This window comes from Phacochoerus africanus, chromosome 13 (genome assembly GCF_016906955.1).
Source record: "Phacochoerus africanus isolate WHEZ1 chromosome 13, ROS_Pafr_v1, whole genome shotgun sequence".
NCBI classification, from domain to species: domain Eukaryota; kingdom Metazoa; phylum Chordata; class Mammalia; order Artiodactyla; family Suidae; genus Phacochoerus; species Phacochoerus africanus.
In genome coordinates, this window is record NC_062556.1 from 78564504 (window position 1) to 78581432 (window position 16929).

At 56.8% G+C, this 16929-nt stretch overlaps 1 protein-coding gene across 3 annotated transcripts in view; it reads right to left on the minus strand.

Moving 5' to 3' along the window:
* The window catches only part of RASA3 (RAS p21 protein activator 3), a 77266-nt gene that overhangs the window by 16661 nt on the left and 43676 nt on the right, over nt 1-16929 (minus strand). Inside the window, exons 4-7 of one of the 3 annotated variants that reach the window (XM_047756027.1) lie at nt 10795-10889; nt 6083-6159; nt 1123-1203; nt 748-820 (exon numbers count right to left, since the gene is read on the minus strand). In XM_047756027.1, the coding sequence (XP_047611983.1) occupies nt 748-820; nt 1123-1203; nt 6083-6159; nt 10795-10889 (326 nt within the window). Of the gene's footprint in view, nt 1-747; nt 821-1122; nt 1204-6082; nt 6160-8087; nt 9002-10794; nt 10890-16929 lie in introns of those variants that run through there. The other 2 variants (XM_047756028.1, XM_047756029.1) reach the window with 2 other exon arrangements.

Genomic DNA, 16929 nt, shown 5'->3' on the forward strand with positions numbered 1-16929 from the left:
CTCCCTGCACGTCCACGCAGGCTCCTGCCGCTGCCGCTCCATGCGTGCCAGGCCCCCATTCCCCAGACGCCACCACCAGGCAGCCCTGCCTGAGGCCTGGCGGAAGGCGGCCTGTGCGCTCTCTGCTCTAGGAGCGCGGTGTCACGGTCACCACAGCCAGGGCACCTGGCTCCTGCTCCCTGCGCTGGGCAGCCGCCCATGGAGACGAGGGGAGGCCTCCCGTGCTCATCCACGCTGGCCCTGGGTGCCAGGGAGCCTTGTGGTGGGCATGCCAGCCTCAGCGTCACCGAGAAGCCCCAAACCAGCTGCTTGCTGTTCTGCTCTGGTCTCGGCTTAGGTGCTGTCCTCCAGTTCGCATCCTGAGAGGCAGTCAGAAGGCACGTCCTCTCTGCCCCAAATCCTATCTCCAGTGAAACACGCCTCCCTCCACTGCCTAGGGGAGCCTGGGCATAGCAGGCAAAACGCAAAAGCCCAAACCAGGCAAACCAACCCCCCCTCCCCCAAAGTCTTGATAATTTGAAAGTATTAATTTGTCAGCATTCAACTCAAAACTGGATCGTGCTGAAAATGCAGCAAATGGCCTTTCTTCCCAAGGAAGGAAGGGAAGTTCCTGGGAAATTGGGCTCCGGGGTGGGAGGGGTTCTGTGTGTGGAGAGGTCCCCCGGGAATCGTGAGAGCACGTGACTGGGACTTCGGTCCCAGATTTTGCCAAAGACACAACCGCGTTCATGTCACGTAAACACCAACCTCGAAGTAAAACACTTCGTCGAACTGGGGGTTGTTGGTCTTCTTTTTCACCTTTGTTTTCTTTGCTTCTGACCTGTAATCAGGGAGGAGGGAGCAGGATAGAAAAGGGCACCGCTGATGCCGAATCTCTCGGCCTAGGACAGGCCTCCTGCTCACGAGAAACACACGGCTGCTAGCAGTGCTGCTGTCTCCAAGCCCAGACGGCATGCAAACTGGGGACCTTTACCGAGCCCCAAATGCCCAGTGCGAAGGCTTTGTAAAAAGGGCTTTCTTTTTCCAAAGCAGCTGGAGGCGATACAGGGAACAAAGGGACGTGAGGCCGCACCCCCGCTTCCAGAGGAATCCCACCACCTTCCAGGCTGCAGCCAGACTTGCCTGCATGGTCCTGCCAATGTCACCGTGGCATAGGGGTCACACTGCCCATTCACGATGGGGAGGCCCTGGCACTCCAGGATGCTAAGGAGAGAAGCAGAGGGCCAGAAAGGGACATGAAGCCCAGGGTGTCTCTCCAGGCCACCCTGGGGTCCAAGAGGGCAGCTGCGTCAACAGCTCAGGGCCAAGAGCCTCGAGTCCCCGCAAAGGGCTGATCACCAACTGCCCGGGGGCTCTGCAGTGGCCAGCAGTCAGCAAACACCCGGGGGCAAAGGCAAGCGTGCCTGCCTTCAGGAGAAAGGAAAAGCAGCCTCGGTTGAGGAGGACATGTTTCTGGTGTCAGCTGAAAAAAACGCACAACCTAAAGTGGGAGAATTATGCTTTATTAGCTGGACACTCTGAGGACTGCTCTGAAGAGAAGGAGGAGGAACAGGACATGCAGGGATTTTTACAACCCAAACCCTGTACTTGGAACCTCAGAACGATTCCTATTAACCAGGACGACCAGCATCCTCGAGCGGATGACACAAGCACTCTTCTGCGTATGTGCAGATGCAAGAGACCGGGCTTCCTGAAGCCATTCCGTCAGTGTGACGCCTCGCTGTCAGGGCCAGCATCCTGCTTTCTCCTCCTGAGTCTGCTCAGGGCTCCCTGTCGGGCAGCTCAGGGACTGAGGGCTTGATGGCTGCTACGTCCTTTGTTGACAGAATTTTTGTCCACTCTGGTGATGCTTCTTCACTTCCTAGGAGCTCCGGAGAGATTTGCCAGCCTGTGGTTTACCTCCTGTAGCCCTGCCAGGGGGCAACTGCGGTTACTCACCGGCTGGCGGGAGCGCTCAGAGCCGCAGCCTCTGCACGGGCTTCAAAACTCCTCTTGGTGCGAGATGCACTCAGGCTTCACACCGACCCCGCTTGTAGGCCCAGGGCCACCAACTGGCTCCTGGCTCCCTGGGCTCTGGGACACCAGCTCTTAGTCCACCCTTGTCACTACTCCATCACCCATCACATTGGTTACTATCCCTGGACTGTCCTTTCTCCTGCTTCTGGCCGGTGTCAACAGATGCTGGTCACTGTGCACTTCACGTTGTTGGGGAACAGACTCTGGGCTCCTCTGCAAAGGACAGAACCGCTGGGCCTTGTGCTCTCAGTGGTCTGGGGTCTTCTGTTTGAGGAGCAATTCTTCTTTGCAAAGTCAGGGAGGCCAGCGGCCCTGTCTGGGGACAGTTTGGCCTGGAGTCTATGCAGAGTCCAAGGGCAGGCAGGCTCTCCCCTGGGACCCCCAGCTCTGTGGCTCCTTCACCCCACAGCCCCTCGCTCTCCTGGCCATGAGGGGCTCCACCCTGCAGGTTCGTGCAGGTCCGGGGAGCTCCATGAAACCCTCTCCCCGCCAGAGCGCTCCCAGCTCCAATCTCTGGGTCTCCAGGCTCTCCTGGGGCACCTGCTGGAGGAAGGCTGGCACCTGGGGTGCATCGTCTGCTCCCCCACATGGGATCCAAGGGCCCTCGGCCCCCACGACTTAGTCCTTGTGTAGCGGGGGAGGGAATCTGGTCCCACTGGCCCGCCCTGGCCAGGAGCACAGCCCCAACCTCATGCTCTGATTTGGGGGATCTGAGGGCGCCACTTTTCTCACCATCGGAGGTTGGGAGACCACGGCTCCGCTCGCTCCTGTGCACACTGGGCGGCCCAGCCAGTGCTGACCCTGTGACGCCTGTCTCGCCATATGCTCCTCCACGGAGGGGCGGCCCTGGTCCTCTCCTCCCTCCACCTCTGCTGCCTTGTCTGTCGCCCCATCAGACAAGGCCGGGCCCGCTGTCGACTTCAGCTGGCGTCTTCAACTCCTGACTGCACTCTTCCTGGAGTGTTGCTGTGTCTCTCCCTGCTCCCAGCCTGGTCTTAGGTCATCTTCCTTGGTGAACTGACGCATCCCTGACTAGTGCCTGCCGAGCTCTCACGTCGCAGGCACTTTTCCGGGGGCAGGCCAGGAGCCCAGAGCCAGATGGGAGCTGGTGTGCAGGGTTCACATCCAAGAAGCTCCGGGCGGCTGGGGCCCAGCAGCCCGTGGGGTAACACACAGGAGGAGCACACTAGGTGTGACCAGAGAGTACACGGTGACCCCCAGGTGAATGGGGGTGCTGGGGGGGCTGCAGGGCAAGCCCTCCCTCAGGCGTCAGGGCGGTGAGGGCCTCAGAGGCAGCGGCCCGAGGCTGGGACAAAGGCTGGGTGCCAGGCAAATGCACTTCCATCCCTTCGGGATGCCAGCGGTCTGGATGAGATAACGGTTTTCTCGGCAGTGGCTTGGACGGTGCCGGTAGAGCTGCTGAGTCTCAGAGAAGTGCGGCAGCTGCCCATCCAACGTCACTTTCCGTCCTTGCAGGGCAACGTGGGGGGCGGTACCCTAACTGAAAACGAAACCTAGCACCAGCCGCAGACACGCAAAGGTGTCTCGGAGGACGATGGGTGCAAAGGGCCCAGTGGGAAGGCAGGCGGTGTGGCCCATCCCTGCCCCCCCCCCCCAACTGCGAGTGTCGCTTCACCAGCCCCACAGCTCTGGGGATCAGAGGGCAGCTGCACCAGCAGGGAGCTCCCGGGCGGCCTGGGACACATCCAGTCCTGGAAAAGGTACGTCCGCACACAGTGCACTTGTCCGAGCTGAGCTTCTGCAACTCGCAGGGATGTTACAGGGGAAGGGAGGACACTCTGAAACATACTAAGTGGCTAAAGCAGTTGGCTGACCTGAAATCCAACTGCTGGACCTACGATGCCTGCGTGCCCTCTAATGCGTGCAGGTTCCGCTCCGCCTGACGCCTAAATCCTGGTCTTGTGGCACGCTGCAGGGACTCCCGCCCCCACGCCTCCCTCCTCCCCTGATGCGGCACATGCCAGCCCCCCCGCCCCGGTAACCAGGTGCCGCTAAGGTTACAAACTGGCCCGACACGGAGGATGGATGGACGTGGAAGGGAGCCGCCCCCAGTGACAAGGGTGCCAGGATTCGCTGTCAGAAACTGGCTCTTCCTGAGCCGAGGGTCCAAGGAGGTGCAGGATCCCCACCAGCCCATGAGGTGGGAGCCCTGATGCCCACTGGTCGTGGGAGGGGCATTTGGAAGGTCCACTCAGCGTTCCAGGCCATGAACAGGTAGGCACGGGTGCTCACGGCCTGCTGTCAAGGACTGGTCCTATCCATGCAGAGAAGGGACCCAGGTCAGAGGGAAAAGGCAGGCACCTGTCCGGCCAGGATGCCTGACTCATGCTCAGGTGAGGGTCCCACACATCCTGCCCTGGACCTGGCAGAGGACGGTGGGGACAGTGGGGACGGAGGGGATGGTGGGATGTAGGGAAGGTGGGGATGGCAGGGATGGGAGGGGTTGGAGGGGACAGTGGGGACGGTGGGGCAGGTGGCTGTGACATTGCTGGAAGGTTCTGCCCTGATAACCCAGCCTCCATTTCAGAGTGCTGCCCTATGGTCACCCAGGCAGGACTACTATTGCCCCAACAAGCAGGGCACACCCCCCTCCATCACACAGAGGCGGGGCTGGACGGCAGCTCTCAGGATGGGGCCCTGGCCCACAGCTCCTGTGTTCACCCCTGCTCTTCCCTCTGCCCAGCCTGGTCCATGTCTCCCCACCAATGCCTGCTTTCTTGCCTAGAAGGGTCATGTTAAACAGCCATAAGTCTCTTTTTAAACAAGGGATAAACCTGTAAGAAAGAAAACAGGGGACCGTCCCCTCACTGCTGTAGGGTCTGAGAGCACAGCTGCTGTCTTAAAAGAAAGGGCCCAGCAAAGGCGCAGAGGACAAGCTCGCGGAGCTCATCGCCCCCAGTTGCAGAAGAGGAAACCACACCCTTTGGAGGCCACGCCCCTCACGTGTCCCACGCGTGCCCTGCATGTTCTATGGCGACCTCCCTGCAGCCTGAACTCACCCGGCTCTGCAGTCAGCCAGTGGGCGACGAGTGGGGTGGGCTGAGCTGTGGGCACCCGGGGCCCCTGAGACAGTGGATGGGGGACCCTCCTCCCCTCCTCCCCAGGCCTCCTGTGAGCGCAAGCTGGGGTCTCTTGGGCCCCCACCTCCAGCAGGCAGACCCCTCCTGCCCCTCACCGGGCAGGAACCACGGACTCTCCAAACACCTGTGGGCCCTGGGGTGCAGGGCCACTGTCTGCCCACTGCCCGCGGGTCTCGCTGCAGGGCAGCCGCCTGGTGGACCCTGATCACACGCGTGAGGTCTCTGTGTCTGGAACCTCGGTGTCCAGCTCCCTCCCGATCCCCTGAGGGTCGAGAGCCCTGCTATGAGGTACGGAGATGCTCACACACACACTTTCACACCTGCATTCACACACACACAGACACACCTGCACACACAGGCACACTGCATACAGACACGTGCACACACGCGTGTACACACAGGCACACACATGAACACCCAGGTGCAGTGACACGTACACACACACGTACACACAGACACATTTACACTGCACACACATGTATACACAGGCACAGACACGTGCACACACGTGTATACACATGCACACACAGGCTCACGTGCATGCTGACATGTGCACAACTCACATGCACACAATGCAAGCTCACAGTGCACACACGCACACAGACATGTGCACACTCACCAAGCATTACAGGGTAGAAGGAGCTCTGGATTCGGGGTCAGAGACCTGAGGTCAGACCCAGCTCTGCCCCGGCCTGGGGCACCCCCTCACTGTTTTCCTGTGAGTGACGCCGGGGGTGTCCCCAGTGCCTCTGCCTAAGCACTGCACTGAATGACCTCGGCTCTCTGCAAAGGCAGACACATCCCCTCAGGGTGAGATCTGTGTTACTGGCGAGGCCACGTCATCTGGGGGAACCTCCAAGTCTGGAATTCTGAGTCATTGCTTTCAAAACACAAGCCGCCCTGCTCCCTGGGGGTCAGACGCACACTCTCGGGCAGACGGGCTGTAGGGACACCCCATGTCTTACCGCGCGGCCAGCTTGTGGCAGACGACGCCCGAGTCGGTGATGACCTCACTCAGCCTTAGCTCCAGGTGGACTTTGCCCTGAAAGGCACAAGCAGAGGGTCAGGGTGGCCACGCACAGGGGGGCTCACAGTCTAACGTCGCCTGGCCCTGAGCGGCGGCCGCTGTGTCCCTCCACCTCCCTTAGATGCCAGGGGCTTAAAGGTCCCGCTCTGCTGACGGCAGGTGCTGCTTCAGAAGAAAGAAGGCAAACGGCACAAGGAAAAGGGCTCGAGGAGCAGTGACCCAAGGTGTCTGATGTCCACTTTGGGCCTCGGGCGGGCGTGGGCAGCTCTGCCCCAACATTTTGGTGCTTCTGTGTCTGTGCTGAGTCTGGACTGGAGGCCACTTTCCTCTTCAGGAGGAAAGTGATGCTCGCAGGCACTCCAGGGAGGGAGCGGCAGAGCAGTGTGTTTGTGTGTGTGTGTGTGTCGGCGGGGGCGGGGGGGGGGTGCCCAGGTCACTGTCATGGACACAAAGAGAAGGAGAGGGAAGTAGAGCTCCCCAAAAGTCTGAGGAGGCGGCGTGGTGCACATGTCTCTGGAAATTAAACTTTCATTCGAAACGGAGCCCAAACTAGAAGCTGGGCTTCCTCTCCTGGGGCGGCGTTTTCTTGCAGAGGCAGCAGGTGGCGGCTGACCCGTGAGTTAAACTGGGGCCACCTGGGAAGACAGTACAGGACACACGACAAACACAGGTGGCAGAGAGGGCGCCTCCACAACAGCCCGGGGCCTGCGGCTTGGCTCAGGGCTCCTCATCTCACATGTGGGCGGCCTCACCTCCCACACAAACAACCTTGCCACATACACCAACGCTCAGGGGACCGAGGGCCACACCCTGTGCCCGGGGCAGGCAGGAAGTGGTTTCTTGGCTCAGCCTCTGCACGATTACTCGGCCTTGGGGGAGCTCCACCCCTCGGCCACAGACACAGCTGCTCCTTTGGCCCCAACAGGACCCCCTCCAGGGAGAGAGTCATAGGCCCACTCCAGCTCAGGCAGGGTCGCCTGCCTCCCACAGGGCCTGGAACCTGTGCCCACAGAGGGTCGAGCTGCATCTTGCATGTGAACCACCAGCCCAGGCAAGACGTACTAGGACTTAGACAAGAGCCCTCGCATTTACGTTGGTCTATGAGATAAAACCTTAGGATAGAGCACTGAAAATGCTGATTTTATCATCTTCCCCAGTCTTAACTAGAGAATGAAGTTTAAAAAAGCAACTGGACTGAACAGTATCACTAGCCCACACGGAACATCCATGGGCCCTAAACACACAATAGCAAGTCTAGGAAAACAAAAATCATGTCACAGTGCCTCTCAGACCACAGGGGAAACTAAAGGAGAAATCAGTGACAGAAAGAGCTAGAAAGTCCCCAAATACACCGAACTTAAACAACACACTTTCAAATAATAAACAAGCCAAAGAAGAAGTCTCAGGAGAAACGGAAAAACACTTTGAATTCATTTGTTTTCATAAGTGAAAATAAAACATCCAAATTTGTGGGATGCAGCAAAAGAATGCCTAGAGGGAAATTTAAAGCAGTGAATGCATGTATTGGAAAAGAAGGCCTAAAACCCAATAATCTAAGCTTCCACCTTAGGACTCTAGAAGAAGAAGGGCAAACTAAATTCAAAGTAAGCAGAAGAAAAGAAATAAAAATAAGAGCAGAAATCAATGAAACTGAATATAGGAAATCAATAGAGAAAACAAACCAACCAAATCTGTTATTTTGAAAAGATCAATAAAATTGATAAATTCGTAGTCACCCTAGGAACAAAGAGAAGACGCAAATTGCTAAAAACGGAAATGAAAGCAGAGCCATCACTCCTGAGCTCATGAAACCACCTGTGGGTCTGATGGTGGAGGCAGGTCACTGCCCACCTGTCAGACCAGCAGGATCCACCGCACAGGGCCACCCCCACGTAAGCCGCGGGCGTCAGGGAATAATAAGGTGCCAATGGCAGTAAATGCACCTTGAGAGGCCAACCTTGCGGGCGGGAGCACATGGGTTCTTGGTACTTTCCATTCAACTCTTCTGCATAGAACTGCTCGACGAGAAGTTTATTAATTAAGAGAGAAGACAGCACCAGTGGCTCCTGTGCATTTTCACAGGAAGGGGTTGGTGCCTGGCCTGCAGAGGGGCTGCACGTGGCCAGAGGCGTGCTTGCGGCAGTAGAACGAGCCCTCGCTGTCTTGTGCTCCTTCTGCGAGAGGTCAGCGCAGAGCAAACCCGGAGCCCAGGAGACCGAGCACTGGCCCTGTGCGTGCGCACACAGACACACAGACACACAGACACACCCCCCACCCCAGCAGGAGCTGAGACCATTGAGAGGGCAGACAGCCTGAAGGCAGCCAAGAGAAGCACAGGGTCCCTGGAGGGTACGGGGAGGCCACAGATCTCCTCTCCTCCCGGAACTCCCATGCCTTAGGAAGACCAGGGCCTTGGAAGTGGATGGCTGTGGACACAGAGGACACACCCAGGGCATCGGCTGTGAGGCTGGAGTTCCCGTCCCGCCAGAGGTGTGAATGGGCTGCACTTCGCTGTGGCAGCTCGACTGTCTTCACCCCTTTTGGAACTTGTGTTGCAACAGCACAAAGCAAGGCTCGAGGCTGAAGCGACCTCGGGGGAGTCGGAGGGCTGGGAGGCTCAGGGAGGGGCCCTTGGGGATGTGAGCGTGCATTTTGGCCACCGCTGCCCAGCAGGGACTGTGGTCCTGGAGGGGCCCAGCCTGGGCCCGGGAAGGAAGAGAGCATCTGGTCCTTTTCAACAACGTGATGAGCAGACCTTCCAAACCTCAGCTCCAGAGGGGCTTCCATCTTCCTCTTCCCCCGGTTCAGTAACTCACTGGTCTCCTTGGCCCTGGTTTTGCGATGCTTCCTTGGCCTGCTAAGCGACGGCTGGGGAAGCCATGCGCATCCACTGTCCTTCTGTAACCGAGACACGACCTCTCGGAATGACACGTGGCTGCAGGGACAACACCCACCTGCCCCTTTAAAGGCCGCTGCTGCGTGGCAGCCTGACAACTCGGTGCGGAAACTGAGCAGCTGTCGACCACACAGTCACCCTCCATCTGAAGCAGCGACGGCACCACTGTGTGTAAATCGGGGGTCAGTACCCACGTCACAGGGACAGACCATGAACCACCCGAAATGCACAGCCTGCACAGTGAACACGTGTCTGTGTTGACAAGGCTGTGATGACCCAGTGGCTCCAGATCTGGATAGTGGTGGCTACACAGCCACACGCGTGAGACACGGCACAGCACGTGCACACATGACTGGTGAGGCCTGAATGGGGTCGGTGACCTGAGGTCCCCAAAAGGGATGTCACCATGGGGTCAGCAAAGGGACACAGCCTTGCTCCCCACTTTCCCCAAAACAGATGTCACCGTGGGGGCCCAGTGAGGGGACATGACCTTGCTCCCCATTTTTAGTCTTCGAGGGTAACCAAGAGCACACATCACTCCCTGAGCAGAATTTCCATGACTTCCAGTGAATCTGGAACCATTTCAAAATCAAAAGTTAATTTTTTTTTTAAAGGCAAGAAAAAGGAAAAGCTACACCTGCCAACAAAACCAAACTTCCATCTGGGGACTAAACAGCAGGCAGACATGTGGAGATACCGTTCATTGTGGCCACGGGCAGCTCTCTGCTGGACAACAGTGGTGGGGCAGCTGGTGTGACCCAGTTACAAAGCACGTCTCTCAGCACAGGCAGCGGAAACGTCTGCCTAAAGGGGAGCTTTGCAGGTCCCTATTTCCCCCGATGTCACCAGCCGTCACTGTCGGGACACTGCTCTTGCACTTGGGGGTCTGCTCTCAGTTCTGAGTAATTACAGCCGCACGCGTGGCCCCGATGGAGTTAACTCAGCGTGAAGCACGCTCACTGTGTGCCAGCCACTCAGCGCCTCAATGAGACCCTCTGGCTGTCTCTTCGCCGAAGTTTGGGGGTCGACCCCGGTGGCCACCAGCAGCCTCAGCAGCAGAAACCCTGAGCCTCTGTCGGCAGGTTCTGAGCTCGGCCCAAGGCCGAGGGTCCACGAGGAGCCCAGTGGATACATGGCCCAGCCAGGCTTCCAGACACAGGGCCGGGAGGCCAGGAGGCTTCAGGAGGGGGCCATTCGGGATTCTGTCTGTGACGCCACCCTACTGTTTGCAAGACCTCGCCTTACAGAGGGCCAGGGCCACAAACTGGCTGAGCTCGGAGCAGGCCTGGCCTGGCCTGAAATTCTGGACGTGGGCACGGGCTCAGGACAGGCCTGACTAGAAACACAAGCCAGGGTCAGTAGGGAAGAGCAGATGCGGGCGGCCCTCCCGAGGCCTCTCCTAGACCCTGGTCCTGGGAGTGCCTTCCCCTGGCCAAGGGGTCACTCCCCCAACACACGGTCGGGAGCTCGGATGGTGCTCCGTCACTCTGGACACCGCCTTCTGCCCCAGCCGCGCTGCTGAGGCCACAGCCTCGTCTTTTCCCCCTCGTTCGCCCATTACCTCAAACTGTGTTATATTCTTCATCGTACGTTTTTCAAGCTGCAGGACAAAGTCTGACAAAAACCAACGGGACAAACAAAGCTAACAAGCTCGGGAGGTCACGCAGGAGGGCAGCTGCCGATCCCCGTCAGGACCAGAACACCGCGCCTGTTTCTTTGGGCACCACCAGCTCTCCCCCCCGCTGAGGCCTCACCTGCACCTCGGAGTCTGCGTCCACGTGCTGCAGCTGGAACCACGTGTCCCTGTTGTGGTACTTCTGCAGGTCCTCCTTCTGAATGGCCACCTTGCCTAGAATGTCAACGCAGAGGAGACACGGTCACGAGGGGCCAAGCCTCCAACCCAGCGAGTCTGCGAGCAGAGTTGCTCCGCCGTCGCCCCAGTCATTTCAGACGGGAAAACGCGGAACAGATGATCAGGTAAACTGACCGGTCACTTCCCAGGCGTCCACAGCCTCCTCCCTCATTGCCCAGGCCACTCAGGCCCTGGGGAGCGTGGGGGGTGGGGAGGGGGCTGAGCAGGTGCCCAAGACCCTGACGGCCGTGCCGCAGAGCTGGACAGGTGAGTCTGCTGCGAGGGCTTCGCCACAGATTCCATGGAAACACGTGTGCTTGTGTGAGCTGCAGCTTTGGGTTCATGTGTGCGCACACCCAGCTTGCAGGGAGTGTGCGCACGTGTGCATGTGTGCGTGGAGGCAGCTTACACGTGTGTGGGGGGGGGGGCGTGCACGTGAGGGCAGCTTACACGGTGTGTGTGTGGGGGCAGCCTGCATGATGTGTGTGTGCGCGTGCATGCGCGTGTTTGTGCGTGCGCAGGCAGCTTACACAGTGTGTGGTATGTGTGCACACGTGTTCCCCTCGAGCTGCCTGTGGGTGCAGCTGGAATGGGTGATTAGCCCTGTCTGGGTCTGTGAATCAGTGTCTCTCAAGGAGTGAGCACAGGCCATAGAAACGCTGGAGAGTTTTCTAAATTCAGGTTCCCGCCCACCCCCCACCCCAGATGAGAAGACAAGCTTCGTTTTCACTAGAGAACTTCTGTGAGTCCCAGAGTTTGAGGACACCCTCTCTAGACAGTTCTGCATTCCTGACACAGGCTTGGAACTTGGGAACCAGAAGTTCAGTGAAAATACACATGTAAATGTACATTAGCTGGTGTAGACTTAGAGTATTTAAACACACATACACAACCGTCATGCACTGTTACTCGCTCACCGTATTTATTCCAAACAGGGACTTGGGCAGTTAGCAAGCGCACGCCCATGGCTTGGGAAGACTGGACTTCCTGGACCCACAGCCCAGCGGCCTCGAGCACAGGGACCACACTGTCACGTGCCCGGCCACGTAAGCACCCGGGGTTTACACGCATGTGCACGTGATATACACACACAGACACGTAACGTCTTACATACATTACAAATCACATACAGAAAAGGAGTGATAGGGACAACATGGAAGTAAGATTCTCTAAGTTTGAATGCTTTCTTTCTGCGCCCGGGACACACACAGCCTCATCGAGGCCCTTGGTCCAACTGCCCAAGGCGAAGCTTTGAGTCCCTGAGGCCCGTTTCTCCCCAGCGTCATCTGCTGCTTGGGACGCCTCGCCAGGCCCTGTCTCCATTCTGCGGAGCCCCGAGCTGGCCAGCCGGCCCTGCTGGCCCGCGCCAGAGTTCTCTTCTCAAGAGAAGGCATCTATTTCAGTTTCCGTGCAAGCCTGTGCCTGTGCGTCAGCTGGACGGGAGGCTCCGGCAGCCCCACAGGAGGCCCGACCCTCTCCCAGCGGGTGCATGATCTCCCGCCAGCCCCTCACCCCCATCCTGTCCTGCGCCGTCCTGGGGGGCAGGCCACAGATGCCCCCCATCCCCCCATGGTTCCAGGCTGCTCGCCTCCCCGCTGCGGCTCTGCCTCCCTGCCTCTCTCCCATGGCTGCTTCTTCCCCAAACGCCCAGTCCTCCGAGGTCCTCCTGCAAAGCCACTTTCTCTTAGCTGTCCCCAGGGGCCTGCAGGGCCCAGACTTTTGCTCCCAAAGCCTCACTTCTGCTCCCAAGCCTCTGCAGTGGCCCAGCCCAGCTCCATCCGTTCATCAGCGAGAGATTTAAGGAAAAGGACGCTTGCTCTCTGGGCCTAAGGGAGCTCAGTATATGCTCCTCCCCCCACGCGGCGGGCGTCTGCGCTGCAGGCAAGTGAGAAGTGACAGGTGAGAGAAGGACAGATGTGCCCCCAGGGCTGCCTCCAGAGAGGCCAGGTGGGCTGGGCCGTGAGGAAGCCCAAGACCCCCTCGCCGTTACTCTCCTACTGTCGCTGCCTCAGGGACAGAAAGCCCTCTCCTTGTCCTGTCCTTCCTGAGAACGTGCCATCCCCCTGCTAAGGCCCTGTGGGCCCACCTGTCACCAGTCCTGAGTTACTAGTCGCTGAGGCTTCTCTCTGCCAAGTGGGCTGCAGGGTTCAAAGTGTGCTTCTCTTTTGTTAATCTGCCTGCTGTCTAACTCCGCAGCCCCTGCACTGCCCAGAGCACCCAGCCGACCGGGAACCAGACTCCCTCCTTCACACCTTGGACTCCGGACTGCAGGCGATGCTGTCCCCGATGCTGGGGCCGAAGGCGGCTCCGCTCAGCCGCTGTCGCCTGCCTTCACCCTCCACCTCCCCGCCCGCTGCCACCCAGCGTCCCAGCACATCCACCTCGGCCCCCACGCTCACCCCCAGCCTGTCACACCGCCTTGGCAGAGGCCCGCTGGTGGTTCAAGGCCAGCCTTCCGTCCACAGCACTCAGGGCACTCACAGGTCAAAGCATCGCCCGCCCAACCTCGTTGGCTCGGCTCTGGCCACGCAGAACCATCTGGGGCCAAATCCTGCCTGGCCACAGGCCTCCTGGGGCATTTAGGCCATGGCCCTCAGGCAGCGGGTGGAGCGTGAGCAAGGGGGCAGCAGAGGGCAGAAAAACACGGGCGCACAGGCCCCGGAAAGCGGGTGTGCCACAGAAACTCAGAGAACCGGAGTGCAAGCCACGTGGAATTTCCTCCAACCAGCATCGAGTTACGAGGACAGGACACCCCCCCGCCCCCCGCGACTCCCCCCAACTTCTGGTCTTGGGGGCATCAGCCCGAGGCCCTGACAGGGTCCCCCCCCCTCCGACCACGCCCAGCGCGCCGTCACCGGGCAGCCCCAGGGATGAGCCCCTCCTGTGCGCGTGGCTCCTGCACAACCGCATTCTTTCCCCAGATGGGAACAGGATTTTGAGCCTTGCGGGAATAAAGCCACAAGAAATAGAAACTTCTCAGAACTGAATTGGGCAACATACTTCACTGAAAAGGGATCGAGAAATCTTCAGACTCTGTGATTAGCTCAGCTGGATAGAAGGATTACATTCGTAGCCTGAAATTTTAAGGAACTCCAATGTTTTTATGAGCTTTTATTGGAATAGGGAGGAGTCATATACTTTATGCTCAGATGACTCCTAGGCCTTACTCATCATTACTACTTTTTATTTTTGGAAGTACTTAAAATAATTTTAAGTAGGTAATACAGGAACATAGAACAGAATTCAAAACATTCCAAGGGTATAAAATACAGCCAAGAGTAAGCTTCTCTCTTCCCTGCTATAGGTTCCCACTTCAGGGTCACTCTGTCACCAGCTTCCAGTCTGACCTTCTGGAGATGGACCACACTCAAGAACACACGAGTGTGCACACTGCAAACATGATGGCAATGTTTCTACAGGCTGTCCTGGAGAGCACCTGGTCTTAACCACAAGGTCCCCTTAAGTGCGTCTGATGTGTCACACCGCACAGTTGCCCACTCGATCCCGGTGACATCAGGTTACTACGTCCCTCTGGGCCTCAGGTTCCACGTGGACAGAGGGGGCGCTGCTTGCTGTCCCCCACTAAAACCCTGTGCATCCCTTCCTCTGACGGGGACTGCAGCTGTCAGGGTCTGTCAGAAGACAGAAGCATGTCAGGTGGCTTGGTGGGGACATGTGCCAGGGCGACCAGGTACGGTAGTGTCAGAGGAGGCAGGAAAGGTAGGCAGCCAGGGTGAGACCTGCAGGATTGCAACTACGGTTGGACCGAAGGAGAGAGAGCCATGTGCCTCCCTGAGACAGGTAACAGAGAACAGGTCCCATCACTCCTGTTTAACCTGGAGTCCTAGCAGGTGTGGAGGCAAGAGAGAGAACAAGGGCCGTAGACTGGAAAGGAAAAAACCTAAGTCTTTACTCACAGAATCTACAGAAGGATCTACAAGAAAAGCTAGCAGGACAGGTGTGTTTAGCGAGACCACAGACTACAAAGTCAATACACAAAAATCAACTGTATTTGTACATATAAGTAATGACAATGAAAACTGAAATTGAAGATAACAAGAGCACATTCACAAAATGATGCTTTTTGAGCCACTGGTGTACAAACCTTAGAAATCTTTGTCTAAGCCATCAAAAATATAAAATGCAGGGATGATTTGTTAAAAAATATATAAATATAAACACACACACATATATCGCGTTGCAGGATGTGTATTATGAAAATGCATTACAAAACACTGACAGGAGAAGAGAAATTAAAGACCCAAGTACGTGGAGAGACACGTCAGGTTGAAGGCTTGATTTTGTGAAGGTGTTAGTTCTCACATTAAACCACAGATCAATACAGTTACAGTCATTTTGGAAATTGAGAAGCTGATTGAACAAGTAAATGACAGTTCACAGGACCTAGAACAGCAAAACGAGCTTGGAAAAGAACAAAGTCGGTGAGCTCATGGAACTGATTTAAGACCTGCCATGACGATGCAAGAATTGAGACAGGGTGGTACGGGAAAGAAACACAGGTCAGCGAACAGAACAGAGAAGCCAGAAAGAGACGCACACATGGCAAGTCGGCTGATTTTCAAAAGGAGCTAAGGTAATTCAACTAGACATTTGTAAGGAGAAAAACGAACCCTGACTCTTTTTACCTGTCATATGTAAAATTCGCTTGAAATAGGTCTAAACCCAAGAGCTAAAACCAAAAGCTCTCTAGAAGAAAAGACAGAAGAAAAATTTCACAACATAGGGTAGGCAAAGATTTCTTAGATATGACTCCAAAAATAGAAATCCTAAAAAAAAAATTTGATAACTTGGACTTTATCAAAATTTAAAACTTGGGCTCTTCAAAAGACAGTGGTAAGAAAATGAAAAGACAGCCACAAACTAGACGACAATACTTACAAATACAGACCTGATAACGGAACTACACCCAAAATACATGTTTTAAAAGCTTAAAAAACTCAAAAACCACAAGACAACCTAATCAAAAGGGCAGAAGATTTGGACAATTTGCCAAAGAGATACAGATGGGGAGCAAACTCATGAAAGGTGCCCACCATTACTCTTCACCATGAAAATGCATTATTCCCCACAGAACCTGCAATAAGACACCAGACACACATCAGAGTGGCAAAAATAAATTAACAATAAGAGCTGGCGAAAAAGTGCTGGAGGGAATTCAGAACAGGGCACTCAGGGAAACAGGCTGGCAGTTTGGAGGAGAAACGTTCTCCACCTACGCGTTTGGGCTCCCTGCATCCAGAACGAGAGGCGAGCAGAGTTTGTGACCACGCCTCTCTCAGACAGACGAGGCAGCCAGGACAGCAGCATCTTGACCTGAAGCAACGGCACCGATTTTCAGAGAGGTGACAACGCAAGGCCGACGAGCCCTGAGGGTCGAGGCAGGTGCCGCACTCGGGACGTGATGCCCCAGAGGCTGCAGTGAGCTTCGCTCCATGGGCTCCCCAGGGTCGCCTCCGAGCTGACGCGTGTCTGGGCTCCCGGGCTGTCACCTGCTTCTGTGGCAGAGAGATTTTCTTGTGTCTGTTTCCTCTCAACTGCCTTCAGCTCAAACAAATCTTCATGCCAAAGGGGCCTAGCTGGGGATGGTGAATTCTGCTGTCCTTTAAAACTCGCGGCACCCGCCAGCAATCCCTCTCTCAGGCCTCCTCTGTAAGAACGTTGCCAACACAAAGACCAAGACAAGAATGCCTATGACAGCTTTTTGTTCAAATCACTAAAACTGGACACAACTCTGTACCCATCGAGGGCATTTCCCGCAACGGACACCATATGTAAACGATACCGCAATAAACCTGTCTCAGAAACAAAAGATACAAGGTCTCACTTCACCCAGCCCCCTTTAACGGAGAAACTGCAGAAGCCCCTGCCAGCCCCCAGGCTGGAGGGACAAAGGGGGGATGGTGGGGCGATCCAGACCCCCAAGAAAGCCGGAAGTGGGACAGAGGGGTGCCCGGGTGTCCTGCTCCCCGAGCCCCAGCAGCCCACTCCATCTGGAGAGGTGGCCCTGACCCAGCAC